At 57.2% G+C, this 18,254-nt stretch overlaps 1 protein-coding gene across 10 annotated transcripts in view; it reads right to left on the bottom strand.

The window, feature by feature from the left end:
* Positions 1-18,254, bottom strand: part of Gse1 (Gse1 coiled-coil protein) — a 415,165-nt gene that overhangs the window by 18,500 nt on the left and 378,411 nt on the right. For 7 of the 10 annotated variants that reach the window (XM_045142420.1, XM_045142421.1, XM_045142424.1 and 4 more), the window contains 4 exons: positions 14,736-14,954; positions 4,450-4,649; positions 583-755; positions 106-303 (listed from right to left, as the gene is read on the bottom strand). In XM_045142420.1, the coding sequence (XP_044998355.1) occupies positions 106-303; positions 583-755; positions 4,450-4,649; positions 14,736-14,954 (790 nt within the window). The remainder of the gene's footprint in view (positions 1-105; positions 304-582; positions 756-4,449; positions 4,650-14,735; positions 14,955-18,254) is intronic. The other 3 variants (XM_045142422.1, XM_045142428.1, XM_045142429.1) reach the window with 1 other exon arrangement.

Raw genomic sequence — 18,254 nt, 5'->3', positions numbered from 1 at the left:
GAACTCCCTGGGTATTGACCCAGGTCCCAACAAACACCTTGTCTAAGAAGTTCCATCCTGCTGAGAACAAAATGATAGCCTGGAGAACGTGTGGGGGTACTTCACCTGAAGGCAGGGTGGGGGAAAGGGTGTGGGGCCAGGTAGCTGGGGTGGTAGTAGGCAGCGGCGGTGGCAGGGTCCAGGCTGAGGGGTGGCAGGGAAGACATGCGCAGGTCCTCAGCAGTGTGGTAGGGCCGGAAGCTTCTCAAGTAGTCCTCAGTAACCGTGCTGGGGGGCACTACATGGTGCACAGGCCGCTGGAGGCTGCGGGAGGGCAGGGAGACAGGTGAGGGGGGTGTGCTACGCCAGGCTGGGAAACGGGCTGGCTAATTAGGTGAGGACATAGCACGAGGCCCAGGACTTATGGATGGGATCAGTGCAGGTGGCTGCTAAGAACCACCCTTCCCCCATTCCCAGGGCCTGAGGATAGGTGTAAGTGGAATCTGAACAAATGACAATCACAATTGAGTGTACCAAGGCCCAAGGAGCAGGGCCTGCCACAGAGGCCAGCAACCATGTCCCCAGGCTCCGGCCGGCACTTACTTGAGTGGTGGGAAGCGGGAGTCCTGCACCACTGAGCTGGGGGAGAGGCCAAAGGGGTAGGGCGTGCTCAGCAGGTGGGAGGGGATGGCTGGGCCTGCCGCCTTCTCCTGTGCCAGCGGCGGCTCCACAAGGAGGCGCTCCCGGCTACTGCTGCTGCCCCGGGATCCAGAGTCCTGCGGGAGGACAGTGCAAGGGTCAGGCGGGTCTGGGCAGCTCAGTCCAGGCCCACCTGCAGGGGAACAGCGGCTGCCAGTTGCAATGGTTGCTGACCACAGAATGAACCCCACTTCACTGACATTCTGAAAACGGCCTTTCACCTAAGGTTTTCTACATAGAAGGCACAATAAATACTTAAGAGGGAAGAACAGCAAGTGGGAAATGTGGCCTCCCTGGAGCAGGTCCAGACTGAAACCTACTAGGGAGACTGGGAACCTTGCCCAAGACGTGGGGACATTATGAACACACACAACAGGAACTTCCTACCTCTCACAAAAGCCAATCCCTTGCCATGAAAGTGGGGTTAAACCTGGCTGCCGTGGGCTTTGCACTTAGGACCCGCCCTAGCCCCTAGTGGCCAAGGGAGGCTTGTGTTGGCTTGGCCAGTCCCTAGAGACCCTAGTACCTGCCAGAACAGGTTAAGTTGGTGGCTGGCTAGATCTATCTGATTGAGCACACTTGGGGCAGGGGTCCCCAGAAGAGCCAGAAGTTCCTCCAACCCCTCTCAATCGGCAAACTAGGGCTCAGGGGCAGCAGGTGGTGCTGAGGGGGACACGAGCCTAGCTCTGCCGCTGGGCTCACAAAATGTCAAATGCTGGGAACCAAAAGGGTCAAGGGCCTCTGACTTCTTGCTGAATCCCACCCCCTCCCCAGAGTGACAGCTGAGCACATGGCGGCCTAGAGCAGGGACCATAGCCTGTGTCCCGGAGCCTGAGCCGTCAGCACCTCTCCAGGCTTGCTGTCTTCCTTTCAGGGTCCCAGCTGGCAGCAGCACCCCTAGTTCAGCTAACCCTATTGTGGACAGTAAGGGCATGGGTCACAGGGGTACTCTCTCAGCCATCTACCCTCGGGGTCACAAAGAAGGGAGAAGGACCCGTCGCCATGCCTTCTAGCATGTGCCCTCCCACTCCCCAGTCAGCCAGCTACGATTAATTGAAGGAGACAGGCCGCTGATTGAATTCTTAATGAGTGGCAACATCTGTTCCTTTTTCTGTGCTTTAGCAGGCCCTCTGCTCTCAGTGGGGTCCTCACAGGTTCATGACCTGAGACCTGCCCTTCCCAGAGGGGTGTCCATGCAATGTCATAAGAGTGGAATACATACACACTCCCACCCGCCCACCCCAGGCCTCTACCCACAGTAGCCCTCAGATCCTCCAGCAGGGAAGTACCCTCTTAGACATAGGGACGAGTGCCTATTGAGATGAGCCCCACAGCTGCCTTGTGACTCAGCTTCCCCAGTCTGCAAGGTGCCAACTGTAGTAGCTATTCAAGCTGTAATGGGCACGAGTGCACGGTTAAGACATGGGGCAGTGGGCAGATGTGAGCTTGGGCAGCAGGTGCCATGAGGCTCACAATTACCCCTCTTCTTACTTGCCTGGCATCCTCCATCCATTTCCAGGTCAGCGTTGGCCTGGGTCTTGGGCAGAGGGGTACCCTGAAAATCCCACCCTCCCCTTAGCAGAGGACAAAGCCTTGCTTGAAAGCAGCTAGGCCAGATGGCACCTTCCCGGCCTGGTTGAGAACAAAGGAGGAGGGGGAAGGCTAGGGCAGCAGCCAGGGCAGGGGCTCAGTGTGCCAGACCCACAGGGCTGCATGGCTTCTCTGAGCTTGTGCCAAACACCTGGGAAGTAGGTCAGCCAGGCTTCGGGTGCCACATGGGGGAAGGTGGGAAGTGCCAGGCAGCACCCCAACCAAAGCAGGGCAAAGGAGGCTGGGTAGTCACCCCGAGGCACCTCCATAGTGGCTGCACTGGCGGCCAGGCACGCCAGACACATGTGCAGGGCGGCTGAAGGCAGCCGCAGCGTGAAAGGAAGCAGTGAAGGAGGGGCTGTAGGAGGAGGGAATCCGTCATTCTCTGCTGATTAGAGCGAGGTCCCCACAGCCACACAAGCGGGACATGCCCCGTTAGCTTCAAAATGGGCCGTTTTTCATTTTATCTCTTCTAGCTCAGCTCCTGCGGCCTGGTGACCCCCAAGAAGGGCCCCAAAGCCACCAGCTCCCCTGGCTCTCTGCCTGTGGCTGCACCCTCTCAGCTTCTAATGACTCACAGGCACACAGCAGGGAGGGATGCACCCACTCGCCCCCCTCCGCGCCCCGTCCCTCCCTCCCAGAAAGGATTAAACTCGCTGCGAGCCTCGGTGTGGAGCGTCATCTGCTCTCGGCGTCCTCGCCGCTCTCCCTGGTGGCACGCGGGCCTCATTAACTGCTGTGTGGAGAGTGGCTGGAGCGCAGCCACCACGGCCCTTCTCTGGGCTACTAGCTGTTTCTAAAGTGGTAAGGGCCCTCAGGACAGTGACAGGCTCCAGGTGGGGGAGTCACTAGGCAGAGGACACTTGAGTCCCCAGAGGACAGGGGCTTGCAGAGGTGTGTTCCAGAGACTCTAGTTAGCAGAGGTTTCTAGCCTAAGGCAGGGAGAGGGAGTCACCTGCAAGCAGCAATCTCAGATGGGAATAAGAAAAGCCCCCACCACCCAGGCTGGTGGGAGGGGGCATGCTTTGAGCTTTGTGTTAGCTGACTCAGGGTCTCCAGACCAAGGCTGACCCTGAGGCAGAGTCTGCAGACAAGATGTCTCAGTGACCAAGTCCCTCTATCTCCTTTAACCAGGACAGGGACATTTCAGGATACTTGGAGGCCTCTCAACAGCACATGGGGTTGAATGAATCCCTGACTGGCTTCTGGGGTAAACAGCACCTGGTCTGCAAGGACAAGGGAGGTAACAGGGAAGGTGGAACCTGGTCCCTTCCAAAGCCACCCCCCAGGCTTCAGGAATCCCTGTTGAGTCCTTGGAAAGCTTCACCTCCCGTTGAGGGGCAGATGAAGGTGACGCCCACCCAGCCCTGCCAAGAAGGCGAGAGCTGCTCTTCTCGCTCTCCTTCCCCTCCTCCGTCTTTGTGGTTTAATTAGTATTTCCGAGCGGTGCCATCCCCCTGGGAACTGGGCAGGAGAATCCAGGGGAAACCGCAGCTGACAGTGGTTCTTAATTAGCAAGGCCCTCTCCAGGCGCCAGCACGGGTGGGGAGGTCCAACCCTGGGCACGGCGCTCCCCCACCCTACCCCCTGCCTGGCAGGTGCAGAGAAGCAGCTCACGGTCACCAGCTCCTCTCATCCAGCCAGCTCACTAGAGTAGCTGCAGACACATAAGGCACCCCCAAGTTGGGGCAGAGGCCTCTGAAGCAAACAGGAACTCAGAAGGCATTGGATAGCTGGCTAAAGGGCAGGTAAGACCAACAACAGCCACATCTGTCCAGGGCCGAGAGGTGCAGACAACACTGGAGGCATTTTACATGGTGTCAGGGGCTGTCTCAAGCTGGTCCCCCTGGGTGTGGCTACCACAGCACCAGGATGGCCCTGCCCTATTCTGACTAGATCCTTACAGGAAGCCATTGGGACACAGACACACACAGTTCAGCCCCATGAGGACCTCCTAAAACTGACAGGACACTCTGTGATGTTTTGTCAGGTGACTTGACCCCCATATGACCTTGATCCTCACACCTTCCTGTGCTGACTGCATCAGGCCTGCTTCACAGGAGACAGAGGAGTGAAAGACCCCGACGCCTGGCCCAAGCCCCAGTCCAGGATGGAAGATAAGCTGGACACAGCCCTCAGAGATGCCACCCACACCTGCCCTCCCTGGCTTGAGCCACTTACCTGCCGGCTCTCACTCCTCCACACGCCATTGACGGTTTTGGTAGGGGCAATGGTCACCACAGGAGGGGTGCTGGGCACGCTGTGGCCCCCAGGGGGGACAATGATGGGGCCCATGGGCACTCGCTTGGGTGTACTGGCAGGGGAGCTGTGGTTGGTGGCTGGAGAGGACACAGGGGACGACTCGCTGCTCAGTGAAGACCCTGTGGGAGAAGAGCAAAGCCGTCAGTCCAAGCCACACCGCGACTGCCTCCCGTGTCCAGTTCTCTTTTTATTTATTTTGAGGTAGAGTTTTGTCCTGTAGCCCAGGCTGACCTGGACTTCACTATGTAGTCTCAGGCTGGCCTCAAACTCACAGCAATCTTCCTACCTCTGCCTCCTGAGTGCTGGGATTAAAGGTGTGTGCCACCATGCCCAGCTGGAGGTTCCAGTACTCTTGAATTATTTTTATTTATTTGCAAGGAGAGAGAAAGGGGGGGGGGGAGAGAGAGAATGGGTGCACTAAGGCCTCTAACCACTGTAAACAAACTCCAGATACATGTGCCACTTTGTGCACCTGGCTTTACATGGGTACTGGAGAAATCAAACTCAGGTCCCTCGGGTTTTTGTTTGTTTGTTTGTTTGTATTTATTTATTTGAAAGAGAGGAGGTAGGTAGGAGAGAGACAGAGAATGGATGGACCAAGGCCTCTAGCCACTGTAAACAAACTCCAGATGCATGCACCACCATGTGCATCTGGCTTATATGGGTCCTGGGGAATCAAACCTGGGTCCTTTGGCTTTGCAGGCAAGTGCCATCTCTCCAGCTCGAGTTCTAGTACCCTTGCTTGGTCAAAGACTCCCAGAGTAGTGGGGTTGGGAGGGATCTGGTGACATCTACTCTACAGGGCTCCTGCTACCTGAACACAGAGGGAGGCAGATGTGACCTTCCAAGACAAGATATGGTCAGTGGCTTAGCCTGTCCAAGGACTGGAGACTCTACTGGCCTCCTTGTCCCTTTGCTCCACAGGTGTGCATCTATTTTCAAATTCAAACATCTGAGATATAATAATTCTGAAGCCAACAAGCCAGCAGGTTTTGGTTCATTCACTATGTTGTATGAATGATACTCCTACTTCTGGAACATTCTCATCATCCTTAGGGACAAGGCAGGGCCCAGGCAGGGTGAAGGGCAACTTAGTTCTTGGGGGTGTCAGTCCAGGGTGGCCTCTGCTACATGAGAGGAGACAGAGCTTTGCTCAGTGTCATACACGGCCCCTTCCTGCCATCTCCCGCAGAACCACCGTCCCCTGCCTCTTCAATGGAGCGCCCCAGGCTTGTGTGTGGCTTCCACCACGACATGGAGCAGCCGCGGGCCACACGTGGATGATGCACGGCCAGACACCATCTTGTTCCCCTGTTTGCAAAGCAGGGCCTGAGCCAGGAGGGCTGTGAGGTCTGAGGGTCACAAGTGGCAGAACGAACCTTCACTTCTCGACATGGGCCACAAAGCAACTGCTCATGCTCTAAGAACTCTGTAGCCACAAACGGGCAGGACCAGCCTCTAGGCCAGACAAGGCAAGCTGAGATAAAATGAACTGTCACCTGCTGCTTGGAACCTGCCCAAGGTGAGACCACCTGTCAGGAAGGCAGCACTGACTGACTGGCTGCTTTCCGCACGGCAAGAGCCTGAATGGCCCAGAGACGCGCTGGCTCAGGCGGCCAGTTTCAGACCACAGGTCTAACACAGCCAGGGACAGCTCAACACTTTCCTAGAATCATCCAGCTGTGCCGTGGACCAGCTCAGGTACACACCAAGCAATGAGGGCTCAAGCCCACCCAAGACACACAAGAAGGTCCACGTGAACCCACGCTTGTTGCCATGGGTGGCACCAGCCATAGATCACAGTACCCCTCACAGGCCTTCAACGGTCATATGAAAGTATGCTGAGTAGAAAAGGTCAAACTAGGCCCACAATGTGGATGAAACCAGACCACCTTGGTAAGAAACAATGCAAACACACTCCAGTTGCATGCGCCACCATGTGCATTTGGCTTATGTGGGCACTGGGGAATCAAACCTGTGTCTTTAGGCTTTGCAGGCAATCGCCTTAACTGCTAAGCCATCTCTCTAGCCCAGGGCCTTTCTCTTTTAAAAAGCAATTTCAGCTGGGCATGGTGGTACACACTCTTAATCCCAGCACTTGAGAGGCTGAGGTAGGAGAACATCGTGAGTTGGAGGCCAGCCTGGGGCTAATGAGTTGAGTTCCAGGTTAGCCTGGGCAAGAATGAAACCCTACCCTACCTTAAAAAAAAGAAAAAAAAGAAGAAGAAACAGATTAAAAGTCCCATAAAATAGCAATTGTCACTGTCCTTGACTCTCACACCTTAGCCGAGAACTAATTCCCACATGGCATAATGCAAACATATCAAGGACTCTGGTTTGGCCCTATGCAGCTGGGGTGACAGGCAGAGCCACCATGCAGGCTAAGGGTGCTATTCAATGGCTTTTCAACACACCTTGTTTTGCAGCTAGCCTCACCATTAATTTGAGAATGTTTTCACCACCCCTAAAAGACAGCACTCACTCCTTGGCCTCTCCACCTGCCCCACAACCAGTAGTCTCTGTCTCTACAGCTGTGTGCCCCAGATGTTTTCTGGAAAAGGAATCAGGAATCACACAATCGCATGTGCCCGCAGGCCTAGCTCCTCTTGATATGTGTGATGTTCCCACACTAGACCTCCATCTCACCATGTGGCAGCTGGTCCTTACTGGTCACCTGTTACTCAGCTGGAGGACACTTGCCTGAGCCTGCTGTGGGTGGTATCACGTTCACTCCTACCCAGAAAGGTGCCTCTAGCATGGACATAGGTACCAGTATCTGCTTGCAGAAGCCAAAACTAAATGGTGCATGGAGGACCACCACCTGCCAAAGAAGAGGCTGCCACACACTGGTAGTGCAGCCACCTGGGTAAGCTGAGTGGGCTCTGGGCCCTCCTCAGGGACTGAGGCAAGTAGAGACCTTTTTTTTTTTAATTTTATTTTTTGAGGTAGGGTCTTGCTCTAGGCTCACCTGGAATACCCTACATAGTCTCACAGTGACCTCGAACTCATGGAAATCCTCCTACCTATGCCTCCCGAGTGCTGGGATTAAAGACATGCACCATCATGTGTGGCTAAGTGGAGACCTTTCTGAGGAATTGCAGACTCCTGTGCCCCAGTGATCAACAGGGTCTTCCCAGTCCCTGCCGGATCCAGTGAGGGCAGGTCCCGGGGTCCCTGGCTCCTCCTCATGCTGCAACCCCACACCTGAGTCTTCTAACACAAGCAGCGAATGGTGCAGGGCAGGGTCTGGTCAAGGGAGGATGAGGCAAGCCATGGACAATTAACAGCCTAATCCCCTCGGAGGCGGAGGCCGGTGCTCAGTAGCAAGCGCTGTGCGATCAATACCTCACAACGCGCTGCCAATTAGTGAGGCTGGCGCCTGGCTCCCAGCCCTGCGCCCTCACCGTGTGGCTGGAGCGGGAAGGCTCACCATCGCTGTAATTAACTGACGCGACTCAGCCCAGAGTCCGTCAGGGAGCTGAGCTGGGTTGCAGATGACAAGAGGCCCTCATCACCTCTGCTGCCTGACCCGCAGATCCGGGCCGAGCCTGTGGGCGGCCTGTGATTAACAGCTGAGACCCCAAAGGCAAGAGCCATGGCAGCCCCTCCCCCATGCCAGCTCTCACAGGCTTTGAGCTGGATGGCCAGGCCGGTGACTGCTGAGGACCAAACTGCATGTCCTTAAGAAGGCACCTCTCAGCCAGGCCGCAGACCAGGAGCACGGGAGGAAGTGGGAAGAGTGAAGCTCCCGAGGCTCACGGTCAAGGTGGGCGTGTCTGCCCCACACAGCCCAGTGCACCAGGGCCTGACCTGCTGTATAGCATTCTGCTTTGCTCAGAGTGAGAGGTGCTGAGACAGTAGCAGGAGACTTTAATCCATGTCCTTGAGACTCACAGAACATCCTGAAGGACAGTGGATCCTGGGGCTAGGGACACTCAGAGCTGGGTACATGCAGCCAGAATGCCAAGGGTGGCTTGTGTGCAGTCTCCCTTCCCCATGTTGTGGATGGTATGTGGGAGAAGAATGCTGGGACAGTTGGCAAGTGGCTGAGCCGCAGAACGTCCTGTCCTGTCCTAGCCCTTGTGAAGGAAGATCCCTAGCTGGGCTTTGCCCCTCTACACCAACCTCAGGGAGCCTGTGCCTGCTCCAGTGGGTCCTTCTATCAGGTGGCTTCTGTCCCCAACCACCCTCTGCATGGTCTCTGGGCAGTTTTTGTCACAGAACCCTTGCCATGAAGCTGGGTCATCACATCAGAAACCCATGCTGTCCAGGCCTCCCCTCCACACAGGGTCTACAGTGCGCTGTGGAAGGCCCCTGTGAGGCAGCTCCCACCAATCCCAAGTCTTAGGGGTTGTTCCTCACTTCCCTATCCTATTCTCACCCACTGTCTAGCCTTGCAGACTCAAGTAACTGCCCTTGAACTCTCAGGATGCCACCAACCAGTGAGTGGACAGAGAGACAGAAGCTGGCCCATCCCCACACTCAATCCGCTTGCAGCCTCCTTTCCTTGAAAGGTACACGGTGGGACAAGAAAGTCCAACCAATGTCAAGACCAGTCATGGCATGGAAGGAAGCAGGGCGTGTGGGCATCCACGCCACACAGGATGAGAGCACACAGGATGAGAACTGGGCAGGGAAGCCCTCTGGAATCCCCACAGGCCCCAGAACTGCAGGGACAGCCAGGCGCACAGCAACAAAGTGAGGGCTGGATTCAGCCAGCGTCTGCTGCTACCTGCAGCTACAGGGAGAGGCGGCCAAACAGAGCTGCGGGGCTGCCATATGCTGCCCGCAGACGGACGGGTCTTGTCTCCTGACCTGCCAGCCGGCCTCCCTAGCATGGGATGGTCCTGCCCCACGTGGAACTAATGCCAGGCTGCCCTGTGGGTTGTCAGCAGGTGCTGGGGTCCAGGGCCCAGGTGCCAGTTATTAAGTCCAAGTCATAAGAGGATGGGGGAGGGGTTGAGGCAGACTCGGCTTCAGAACAGACTACTTGCCAGCCAGAGAGCACAAAGTGGAGGGTCAGCCCTGGAGCGGCACTGGGGCCGGGAGAAGCCTGCAAAGTCCTGGGGGAGGGGCAGTGCTCTGCCCTGCTAGGCCATGTCAACATGACAGGAGGGCACCCAAGATAGCGGCGTGTTACGAGCAGCAAGGAAAGGGACGGCAAAGAGAAGAGGAGGCGGCAGAGAGGGACCTGGGGCGGTGGGGGGGGGGGGAGAAGACACCTGGCACCCATACCCTGCTTGCAACATGCCAGGGCTATGCATGGTGGCCTGGCACTGTGTTGTTTCTCTCGCCCTTCCCAGGCTGCCAGGCCTCCAGCTCTAGCCTCTTGTGCCCACGCACCCTCCCCCTCCCTGCTGGAAGACGGAGCATGGAAGCCAGTTATGCTGCTCACACCTGGGCTGCAGACAGATGGGGCTCCAGACACCCATGAAGACGTGCCCCTGCACCCTGCCAGCCGCAGACTGACAGGCAGGCGGGCATGCCAGGCGGCTGGTTTATTTTGCTGTCTTCTTTGAAAGAGGAGGATTTCCGAGGTGACGCATATGGGATGCGTCGCCCCCACCAGGCCCACTCCACAGCTGACAAGTGAGCGAGCAGGCGGGGCTGCCTGCGCTCGGTGCTGAACGACTTCTCTGGCCTTGGCTTCTCAGGGCCTGCATCTGGGTTTCACAGCCATCCCCCGCCACGGTAACGAAAACCCATACTCCTGGCCTAAGCCTAGGACAAGATGGACAGGCAGTAGAGGCCACCCAGAGAGGACACAGGGATGCCAAGTCAGAAGTTCAATTACTACTGCCAGTTCTGCCCCTGTCAGCCTTGTCCCTTGTGCAGGTGACAAAGTGGAGACCAGCGCTGGGGCCAAAGGATCTTTCTGGGTGTGCTGCCGAGGACTGAGGGGACACACAGCCCTGGGTGTGCCTGGGCCTCCCACAGATCAGCTGAGGACGTGCAGGCTCCGCTGCGGCCCCACCCCCTCTGCGGATGGCGCACGTCCCTGTGGGAGCTGAGCAGATTGCCACACAGCTTGGGCTCCGCCTGGCAGCAGTGGCTTCTTCTCCTGCAGGTGGGGGTGGCAGCAGGAGTTCTGTGGCTCGCCTTCCACTGGGGACAGAGGAGAGGGCTGGAGGTTCCCTAGGCCCTGGAGGGGACAGTGGGGACAGGCAGGTGGCTTGAGAAGCATGGCTCTGGGTGTGAGTTTCTAGAGGCCCCCAGGGCTCCAATGCCTCGCCCAGGTAGGTACCCAACAAGCACCTTTTGATCCACGGGATGATCTGGGGACTCCTGCTTTGAGTGATCTCTCAGTATCTACAGCCCACTTTCAGCACATACAGCAGGGGCTGGGGTACTGCCTAACCCTCTTTCCTCATGAGAAGTGCCTCAGGGGAGCCGGCAGCCATGGGACTAGCAGCTGCCCAGGCCGAGCCAGGCTGAGAGCCATGGCAGCCAGCTAGTCTATATTTGGGAGGCACCAAGGCCTGGGCTGCCAGCTTGCAGGAGTATTCCTACGCCACGGAGTAAGGACCCTCCTGGGAGAAACAGTCATTGTGGTTGGGTGGGGGGAGGAGGAGTGGAGGGGCATGGGTGGGGAACACAGGAATGGGAGGTGCTGAGAAGGTGACTGGAATAGTTCGGGACCCCTGGGATGATGTGGGAAGGCAGCAGTTAGCACGGATTACAGCTAGCGACCCCATTCATCACACCCTGTCTGTGTTGGCTGAGTATATTCCCACTTGATCACCAGAACCACGAGAGACAGTGCCTTCATCCTTCAAGAAAAAGTGCAGGCTCAGAGAAATGACCCAACCTGCCCAGGTCACACAGCTAGTGAGTCAAGGGGCAGGGATGTGAGATGGATTTGGCTGACCCCAATCCCCAGCTTCAGGCTGGCCTGACAAGACCAGGCCTTGGAGTAAATTAAGGGTCCCACCCCGGCCTGCCCAGCCCAGGGTGACTGAGTGTGCACACTCTGACAGCCCAGTGGGGCCCATCAGGGACTTGGGAGGGGCTGGCTTCTCTTCTCTCTGCAGCTGCCTCTCTCAGGGGCAGAGCAAATGAGATGGCGTGCCGATTGCTTTGTCTGAATTGAATTTTTAAACTGCACCCTCGAGACATGATGAGAAGACAGACATTAGCCATGGAAGCCGAGGCGAACATGGTCAGATGGCTAAAAATACAATGGCACTTCCAGACGGGGGTTGGGGGCATCCAGGGGGAACATGGGGGCGAGGTGGGGACAAAGAGCAGGTCCCCTTCAGGGGTGGCAGCTGCAGCTCTGAAAGCCCCCCTGCCTCTACCTGGGACCATGAACAGGACACCTCAGACATCTATCCTGTGGGGACAGGACTGACCCCATGCAGGGCCACTAGGCTATGGGGGTCACGGGACATGAGTCTGGAATCACCTATGACCACAAACCTCTGGTTCAGCTTCCTCCTACCAGCAAAATGGACAGGAAGGCTGGAGGTGGGGTGGGAGAGTTGACAGCTACAGGGAGGTCCTGGGCACTTGACCCAGATTGTGTGTGGGGTGCATCTCCCACTTCCCTCCCCCTGCAGGCGGCGTGAGCAGGGCTGATACGTGCACGGGGGCCACGAGGAGGCAGGCGAGGGTGAAGAAAGAGCACGTGCCAGCCACACGAGCCCAATGTGAGCACCCAGAACAGGCCAGGGGCTAAGAGAGGGAGTGGAACTGGGGCTTTTCGATAATGGGGGGTGGCCCTAGGAACATAAAAACACCCTGGGGTTCCAGAGGGAGGGAAGAATGGCCGCATGGCTCTACTAAACATGGGACTAAGCAGGGCATGGTGGAGCACACGCCTGCCCAACATGCTGCCACTTGGGAGGCTGAGGAGGGAAGATCAGCCCTAGGCTTCACCAGATACTGCCTCAAAATACATAAACAAATGTAAAAATAGTAATTCAAGCCCTGCCAAGTCTACCACAGCCTCCATACACATCCTGATGGTCTTGGAGCAAGGGTGCCTGGTATCTCTGGGGAGCCAACAGCCTACATCCCAGGAGGCAGAGTGAACCCTGGCAGGCCAGAAGCTTCGGCTCTCACGTTCCCTGCCAAGCCTGGACCCCTCTACCTCTCTGGTAGGTATGGGGGCAGGAAGACTTCTGCCAGCCAGGACCATCTGCTCAAGATACCTAGCTCCAGCTCCCCAAGTCCACTCGGAAAGTGGCGGTCAGCAGCCGCCCCAGCAGCAAGGGACACATACACATCCTTGCTACTGTGTGCCTCGGGCTCATGGCATGACCCCAGAGCCTGAGCTCCATGATCTGTATACAACTCATGGCAGCCAGCCAATTCTACAGGCTTGGGGAGCAGCAAGGTCCAGGGTAGAGAGACAGAGGAGAGAGCTCTAAGTCAGTGTGCACGGTGGCTGAGAAGAGGCAGAGAAGAACTGACCAAGGGCCTCTGCAACCCAAAAGGGGACCTGTGAACTGGGACAGCAGGCCTTGGTGCTGCTGTGCCTCCAAGAAGCCTATGGTGCCCACCAAGATAGTAAATAAAGGCTCATTTGGGGCCCGCAGCGATGGCTTAGCAATTAAGGCACTTGCCTGCAAAACCAAAGGATCCTGGTTCCATTCCCCAGTATCCATGTAAGCCAGGTGCACAAGGCGGCACATGAGTCCAGATTTCCTTTGCACTGGCTGGAGGCCCTGGCACGCCCATTCTCTGTCTGCCTCTTTCTCTCTTGGATAAATAATAATAAAAAGGTTCATTCAGGTCCGTGTCATTCAGGTCAGGGGTACGTGGGGTCCATAACTTGCCCCATATCCTCCACATTCAATGAGCTCAAGCCTGGGGTCCCTCATGTGAGTATGGGAATGACTGTGAGACAAGCTGGCTCTGCGCTCCCTATCCCAACATAGCATCAAGTTCTCAGGTGACAACTGACAGGAACAACCCCTATGGCTGCCACACCTGTCCTCTGGTACTTGGGCCTCCTGCTGGCCTAGGAATCAGCTGGGTATGGGACAGCAAGTTTGGAGACAGCCTTCCTCCTCAGGTCATCTCTGCTATAGCTACCCATGAGAGAAGCCATGACAGTGCCTGACACAGGTGGGCTGGCTGGCTGCCCAGATGTGACTAGAAAGCTTTAGGCGATGGTGCTGACTGCTTCCACTTGGTGAAGGTAGAGGCCTATGGTGAGAAGAGGTGAAATTATCTTCCCTATAGGACCAAGGCCCCACCATCACTATAGTCCACAGAGGCCTCTTCACCTCTCCCCAACTGCCAGCCCTGACTACCATCCAACTGAGAGGTGCTGGGAAAGGGAGGTCTGGAAATCAGGAGACCCTGGCCCACACGGCCAGAGTTCATAAGTAAATTCTGTTGAAGGTCTGCACGCAGGCAAAGGGTTGGAGGCTTCTGCATTACATCTGGGTGCCATGGAACTCAAGACCCAGGGCCTTGGAGCTTTGGAACAAGGCAGACAGACAGCAGGTAGGGATATCCAGAGTCCTCGTACCTGGCCTCATCTTTAAGCAGTAAGGCCAGGAGGTGCCAGGATCCAGAGGACTCAAGGGTCCAGACACAACTGACCTCTTTGTCCCTGCAACAGCCCTGGAGCAGCACTAACAGGACAGCCATTGTGGTCCTAAGAAGTGTCCTGAAACCAGAGCCAAGGCAACCTCGTGTACAAACAGCAAGACTGAAGATCACACATGGCCAGCACCTGAACAAAGTCACACAGCATGTCTCCACTTGGGAGACGCCAGAAAGCAAGGCACTGGACCTCCGGGCCATCCACAGGGAATTCGGCCATGGCAGGGCCAGTGGGCCCAGAGACCCATGTTCTCTGCCACACAGGGTGGGGCAGGCAGACTAGAGTCAACTCAGACAGCTACCCACACAACGTGCTACCCAGAGTCAGATGGGACTCAAGGGAGAACTTTCTGGACTCTCATCCTTCAAATTCACTCTGGGCTCCAGTGGCCAGTGAGCCGTGTCACGGGGTCACGGGGGGGGGGGGGGGGTAGAGGCAGGTAGAGAGCAAAGCAGGGTGCTGGGTGGGCCAAGGGGACTGGGGCTCAGGCAGCTAGACTGGGACCAGCCCTGTCCAGGTGCAATGGGAACTGGCAGGAGCAACTGTGAGTTGCTGTTTCTTGTCACCATGACCATGACTGCCACCATACAGCGGTGGCCAGGTGGGCAGGAGCATCCCATAAGCTGGCGGCCACGGTGCCTCTTACCTCTGGGCTCCTCGGCCTGTTTGGCGAGCTTGCGCAGTGCTGCGGCAAAGCTGGAGGACGGCGCGGCCTGGGCCGACAGCGAGCTGCTGGCGGCTGGGCTACCGCTGGGCACCAGGGCGCCATTGAGCGGTGAGGGGGTGAGGGGGTTGACGGTGGCGGTGGTCCTGGTGGCGGTGGAAAGCATCCCTATTGAAGGGGACTTGGGCTCATGGCTCATGCCTGAAACAGGAAAAGAAGAACCAGTGTCACCCAGAGAGCAGAGCGCTAGCACCAGAGGGGCCGCGGCAGCATGCAGGGAGAGGCAAGGGTGACCAGCTGCTGGCAGTGACCCCCGGCAGGATGGGCAAGAGCAGAGCAGAGCCAGCGCTGCAGAGAGCAGACTGTGTCCCGCAGTCTACCTGGCCCCATGGGTCCAAGGGCAGCTGGGGCCCCAGTGATGCTGGACACCAGAGCAGCTAGCTCACCAGGGTGCCCAGGTCAGGCCCATGCAGAGGATCCCAAAGCATCACCAAATGTGGTCAGAGAGACTGAGGCACAGAATGAACATTCTGAAGACAGAGAAAAACGCTGTGGCGTGGTGTAAGGTTGAAGCGATGACTGATGGTGGTCACGAGGGAACTACTGTGGTGGCTGAAGACCACCGTGGGACTGCGTGGCAGCACCACCAACTGTCCCCGTGTTCCAGGGAAGGGAGCCGAGGCCTACGTGTGACCAAGGCTGCACGTGGTGCAGTGCGGACATGGGACCTAAACCCCTCAGGCCAGCCCGGGGCCTGTCTCTGTCCCACACCACTCTGGGACCTTTGCAGGTCATCTGCTTATGCCCAGCCCCCATAGCAAAGAATACAGCTGACTGGAGCGCTGGCTAAGTCCTCGGATGTGGAAGACTCTGCCTGGGCAGGCTAAAAGTAGAAAAGTGCCCATCCAAACCATCGGACGGCTCAGGGCCAAGAGCAGGCTGACCCTTCCCTCCGGCAGCATGGGGAATGTGGCTTTCGTCCCTCAGCTTTTCCAGTCCCCTTCCAGCGCCAAAGCTGCCTCCCACCCATGAGCCCATCAGGAAAGACTGGCTTCACCAGACAGGAAGGCCAACTCCACAAATGTTTCCAAAGAATCCTTTCAGGAGGCCACACGCTCACATCCTCCAGTGGTTCCCATTCACTGAATATTAGAGCACCCAAGTAAGGTCCTACAAAGGCCAGCGGCCTAGCAACTGGCAGAGACAACAGGGTTATGCACGTGGCAAAGGAGCTTTACCCTCCCATCTGGGCTCCAGTGCTCATGGCAAGCTGGCTGCTGGGTCCTGTGGGACACAGCCCCATGCCCCTCAGCAGCAGGCCACTAAGCCTGGAGTCTGACCCCATCATGTATCCCCCACCCCCAAGGCTTTTCCTAGATGAGCAGGGGTGAGGGTCACGGTGCAGGCGTCAGAACCACTGTCTACCACCCTACCTATGGGCAGCACCATCCGTTCACCCCTGGGAATCTGAGGCCAGGTATTCTAAGATTGGCCCAAGGTCACAATTAGTTGAACAGACATGTTCCTACTACTCCTTACATCACTGCCCAGCCCATGATACCTGGTCAAAAGGCCCCCACATATTTATACACAGTTGAAATGTGTCCAACTGTACTGATTTAAACATTTGTCCCCAAGTCTCATTCATCACTCATCCCTTCAGGAGGTGGTGACAGGTTCCCTTCCCTTGAAGTATGGCAGCTCTGACACCTCACATCCAACAGACATGATGTGGTGTGGCTTTCCAGCAGGGAACCATAATGGGCTCTTGCCCTCTGGGCACAGTGCTCAGCCCTGGGTCCATGCGACGGAGGCCCCCAGTACCTCTGGCGGACACGCAGGGCTCATCAGCGACTCTGAGCCAGACTTTCTTAGCTAAGCCAATACTGAGACGAACTCTGGGACAAGAAGGTGTACTGCTGACGCCGCTAAGTTTAGGATGGTCTGGCATGTGGCATCAAATGCACTGTCCACTGCGGGCCACCCCCAGTCTCTTGCGATCAGAAGCCAAGATGCCTCAACAACCGGCAAATAAATCTCAGCTGTCACCATCACTTTCCATGCTGTCCCGCTCATGTCAGAGACCCCTCCTCCTCCTCCTCCTCTTCCTCCTCCCATGCTCTTAGCAAGCCAATGGTCACTTCCACCCAGACTCCCTTTAGCGAAGGTTTCTTGGGTCCATTCCTCAGATGGGAAAAGGCAGGCCCAGCCCAGCACCGTGGCCTGTGTGACACCAGCTTGCCAGAATGACAAGAGATAGCGAGCTCTGGTGGCCTGGCCTGCTGCCCACACTGTGTAGTGCCAAGGTCACTGCAGTGCCACACCAGGAAGCCACCTGAGTAGGTATGCTGGGCTCAGCACGTGTGGCAGTTTGGTGGAGTGGGATTTGTGGCAGCGAGGCCCCCAGAGTGCACTCAACACACCTAACTCATGGCCACCCAAACCCAGAGCAGACCCTGTGTTGGGGTGGGCCGAGGTGGAGGGAACTGCTGTGTCTATTGGATCCACCAGTGATGAAGGCCCGTGAGGGCAGGACCCTCCTCTGCCCCCTTCCTAGACCCATGACCACATCACTGATATCCTCATGTACCTACTGTGGAGGCCCAGACAAGAACCCCACCACCAGAGAAAGCCAGATATCAGTGCTGGCTGGGGGCTGTCAGCAACCTCTAGTACAGGGTACAGTCCCTCACCCATCCCTGGGGGACCCCAAAGCCAGGGTCCCAGAAGTGGAGGCATGCTCCCAGCTTGGAAAGTGGCTCTGATGTCAGGTCACTGGAAATAGAATTCCGAACGAGCAGCTTCATTAAGGGGAGTCTAAAATTAGCGCTGCTCTTCTACACGCGTGCATCGGGCAGGCGGGGGAGGGGTGGCAGCCCACCATGGCAGCTCAGAGACAGCTTCCGCGGCCACAGGGGAGGACAGGCTGTCCAATGGGAACCGGCGAAGAGCCCCCTGCACCTGCAGTGGACAGAGGGGGCCTCACCCCGTCCTCACTCATTGGCCTAGGTCCACCTGGGTGGACACCAGTTTTCAGGGGGGCAGCACAGATAGGAATGGGGGGAGAGGGAGGATGCAAGAGGACACAGGGCGCCTGTTCTGCCCTCATTAGAGAGGTATTTATTAACTGCTGTGCTCCCGGCCGGTGACAGAATTCTCCTTGACTGAATCCTCGTCTACACGATCGGCTCGTGTGAATTCATTATCCTAACAGCTGGGAATAAGCCCCGAAGCACGAGGCCTGTGATGGATGAGGCCGGGGACTGGAGGCTCCCTGTGTGACAGGCACTGCCCAGACGTGTAGCTCAGCAGGAAGATGAGTGGGGCGGGGGTCTAGGTGGCCCAGGCCTGCGGGGGCCTCTGCGCTGCTTGTTTACATCACGTGCTGCTCTATACATCCTCTCTGGCCCGCTCAGCCCCCAGGACAGAAAGGCTGCCTCCCTCGCACACCTCAGTTCTTAGCCTTGGCACCCTCTGAGGGGGCAGGGATGCCCATCCCAC

The sequence above is a fragment of the Jaculus jaculus genome, chromosome 1, assembly GCF_020740685.1.
Source record: "Jaculus jaculus isolate mJacJac1 chromosome 1, mJacJac1.mat.Y.cur, whole genome shotgun sequence".
Taxonomy (NCBI): Eukaryota; Metazoa; Chordata; class Mammalia; order Rodentia; family Dipodidae; genus Jaculus; species Jaculus jaculus.
The sequence above is the reverse complement of the archived record's forward strand: the minus strand, read 5'-3'. Positions and strand labels throughout refer to the sequence as shown.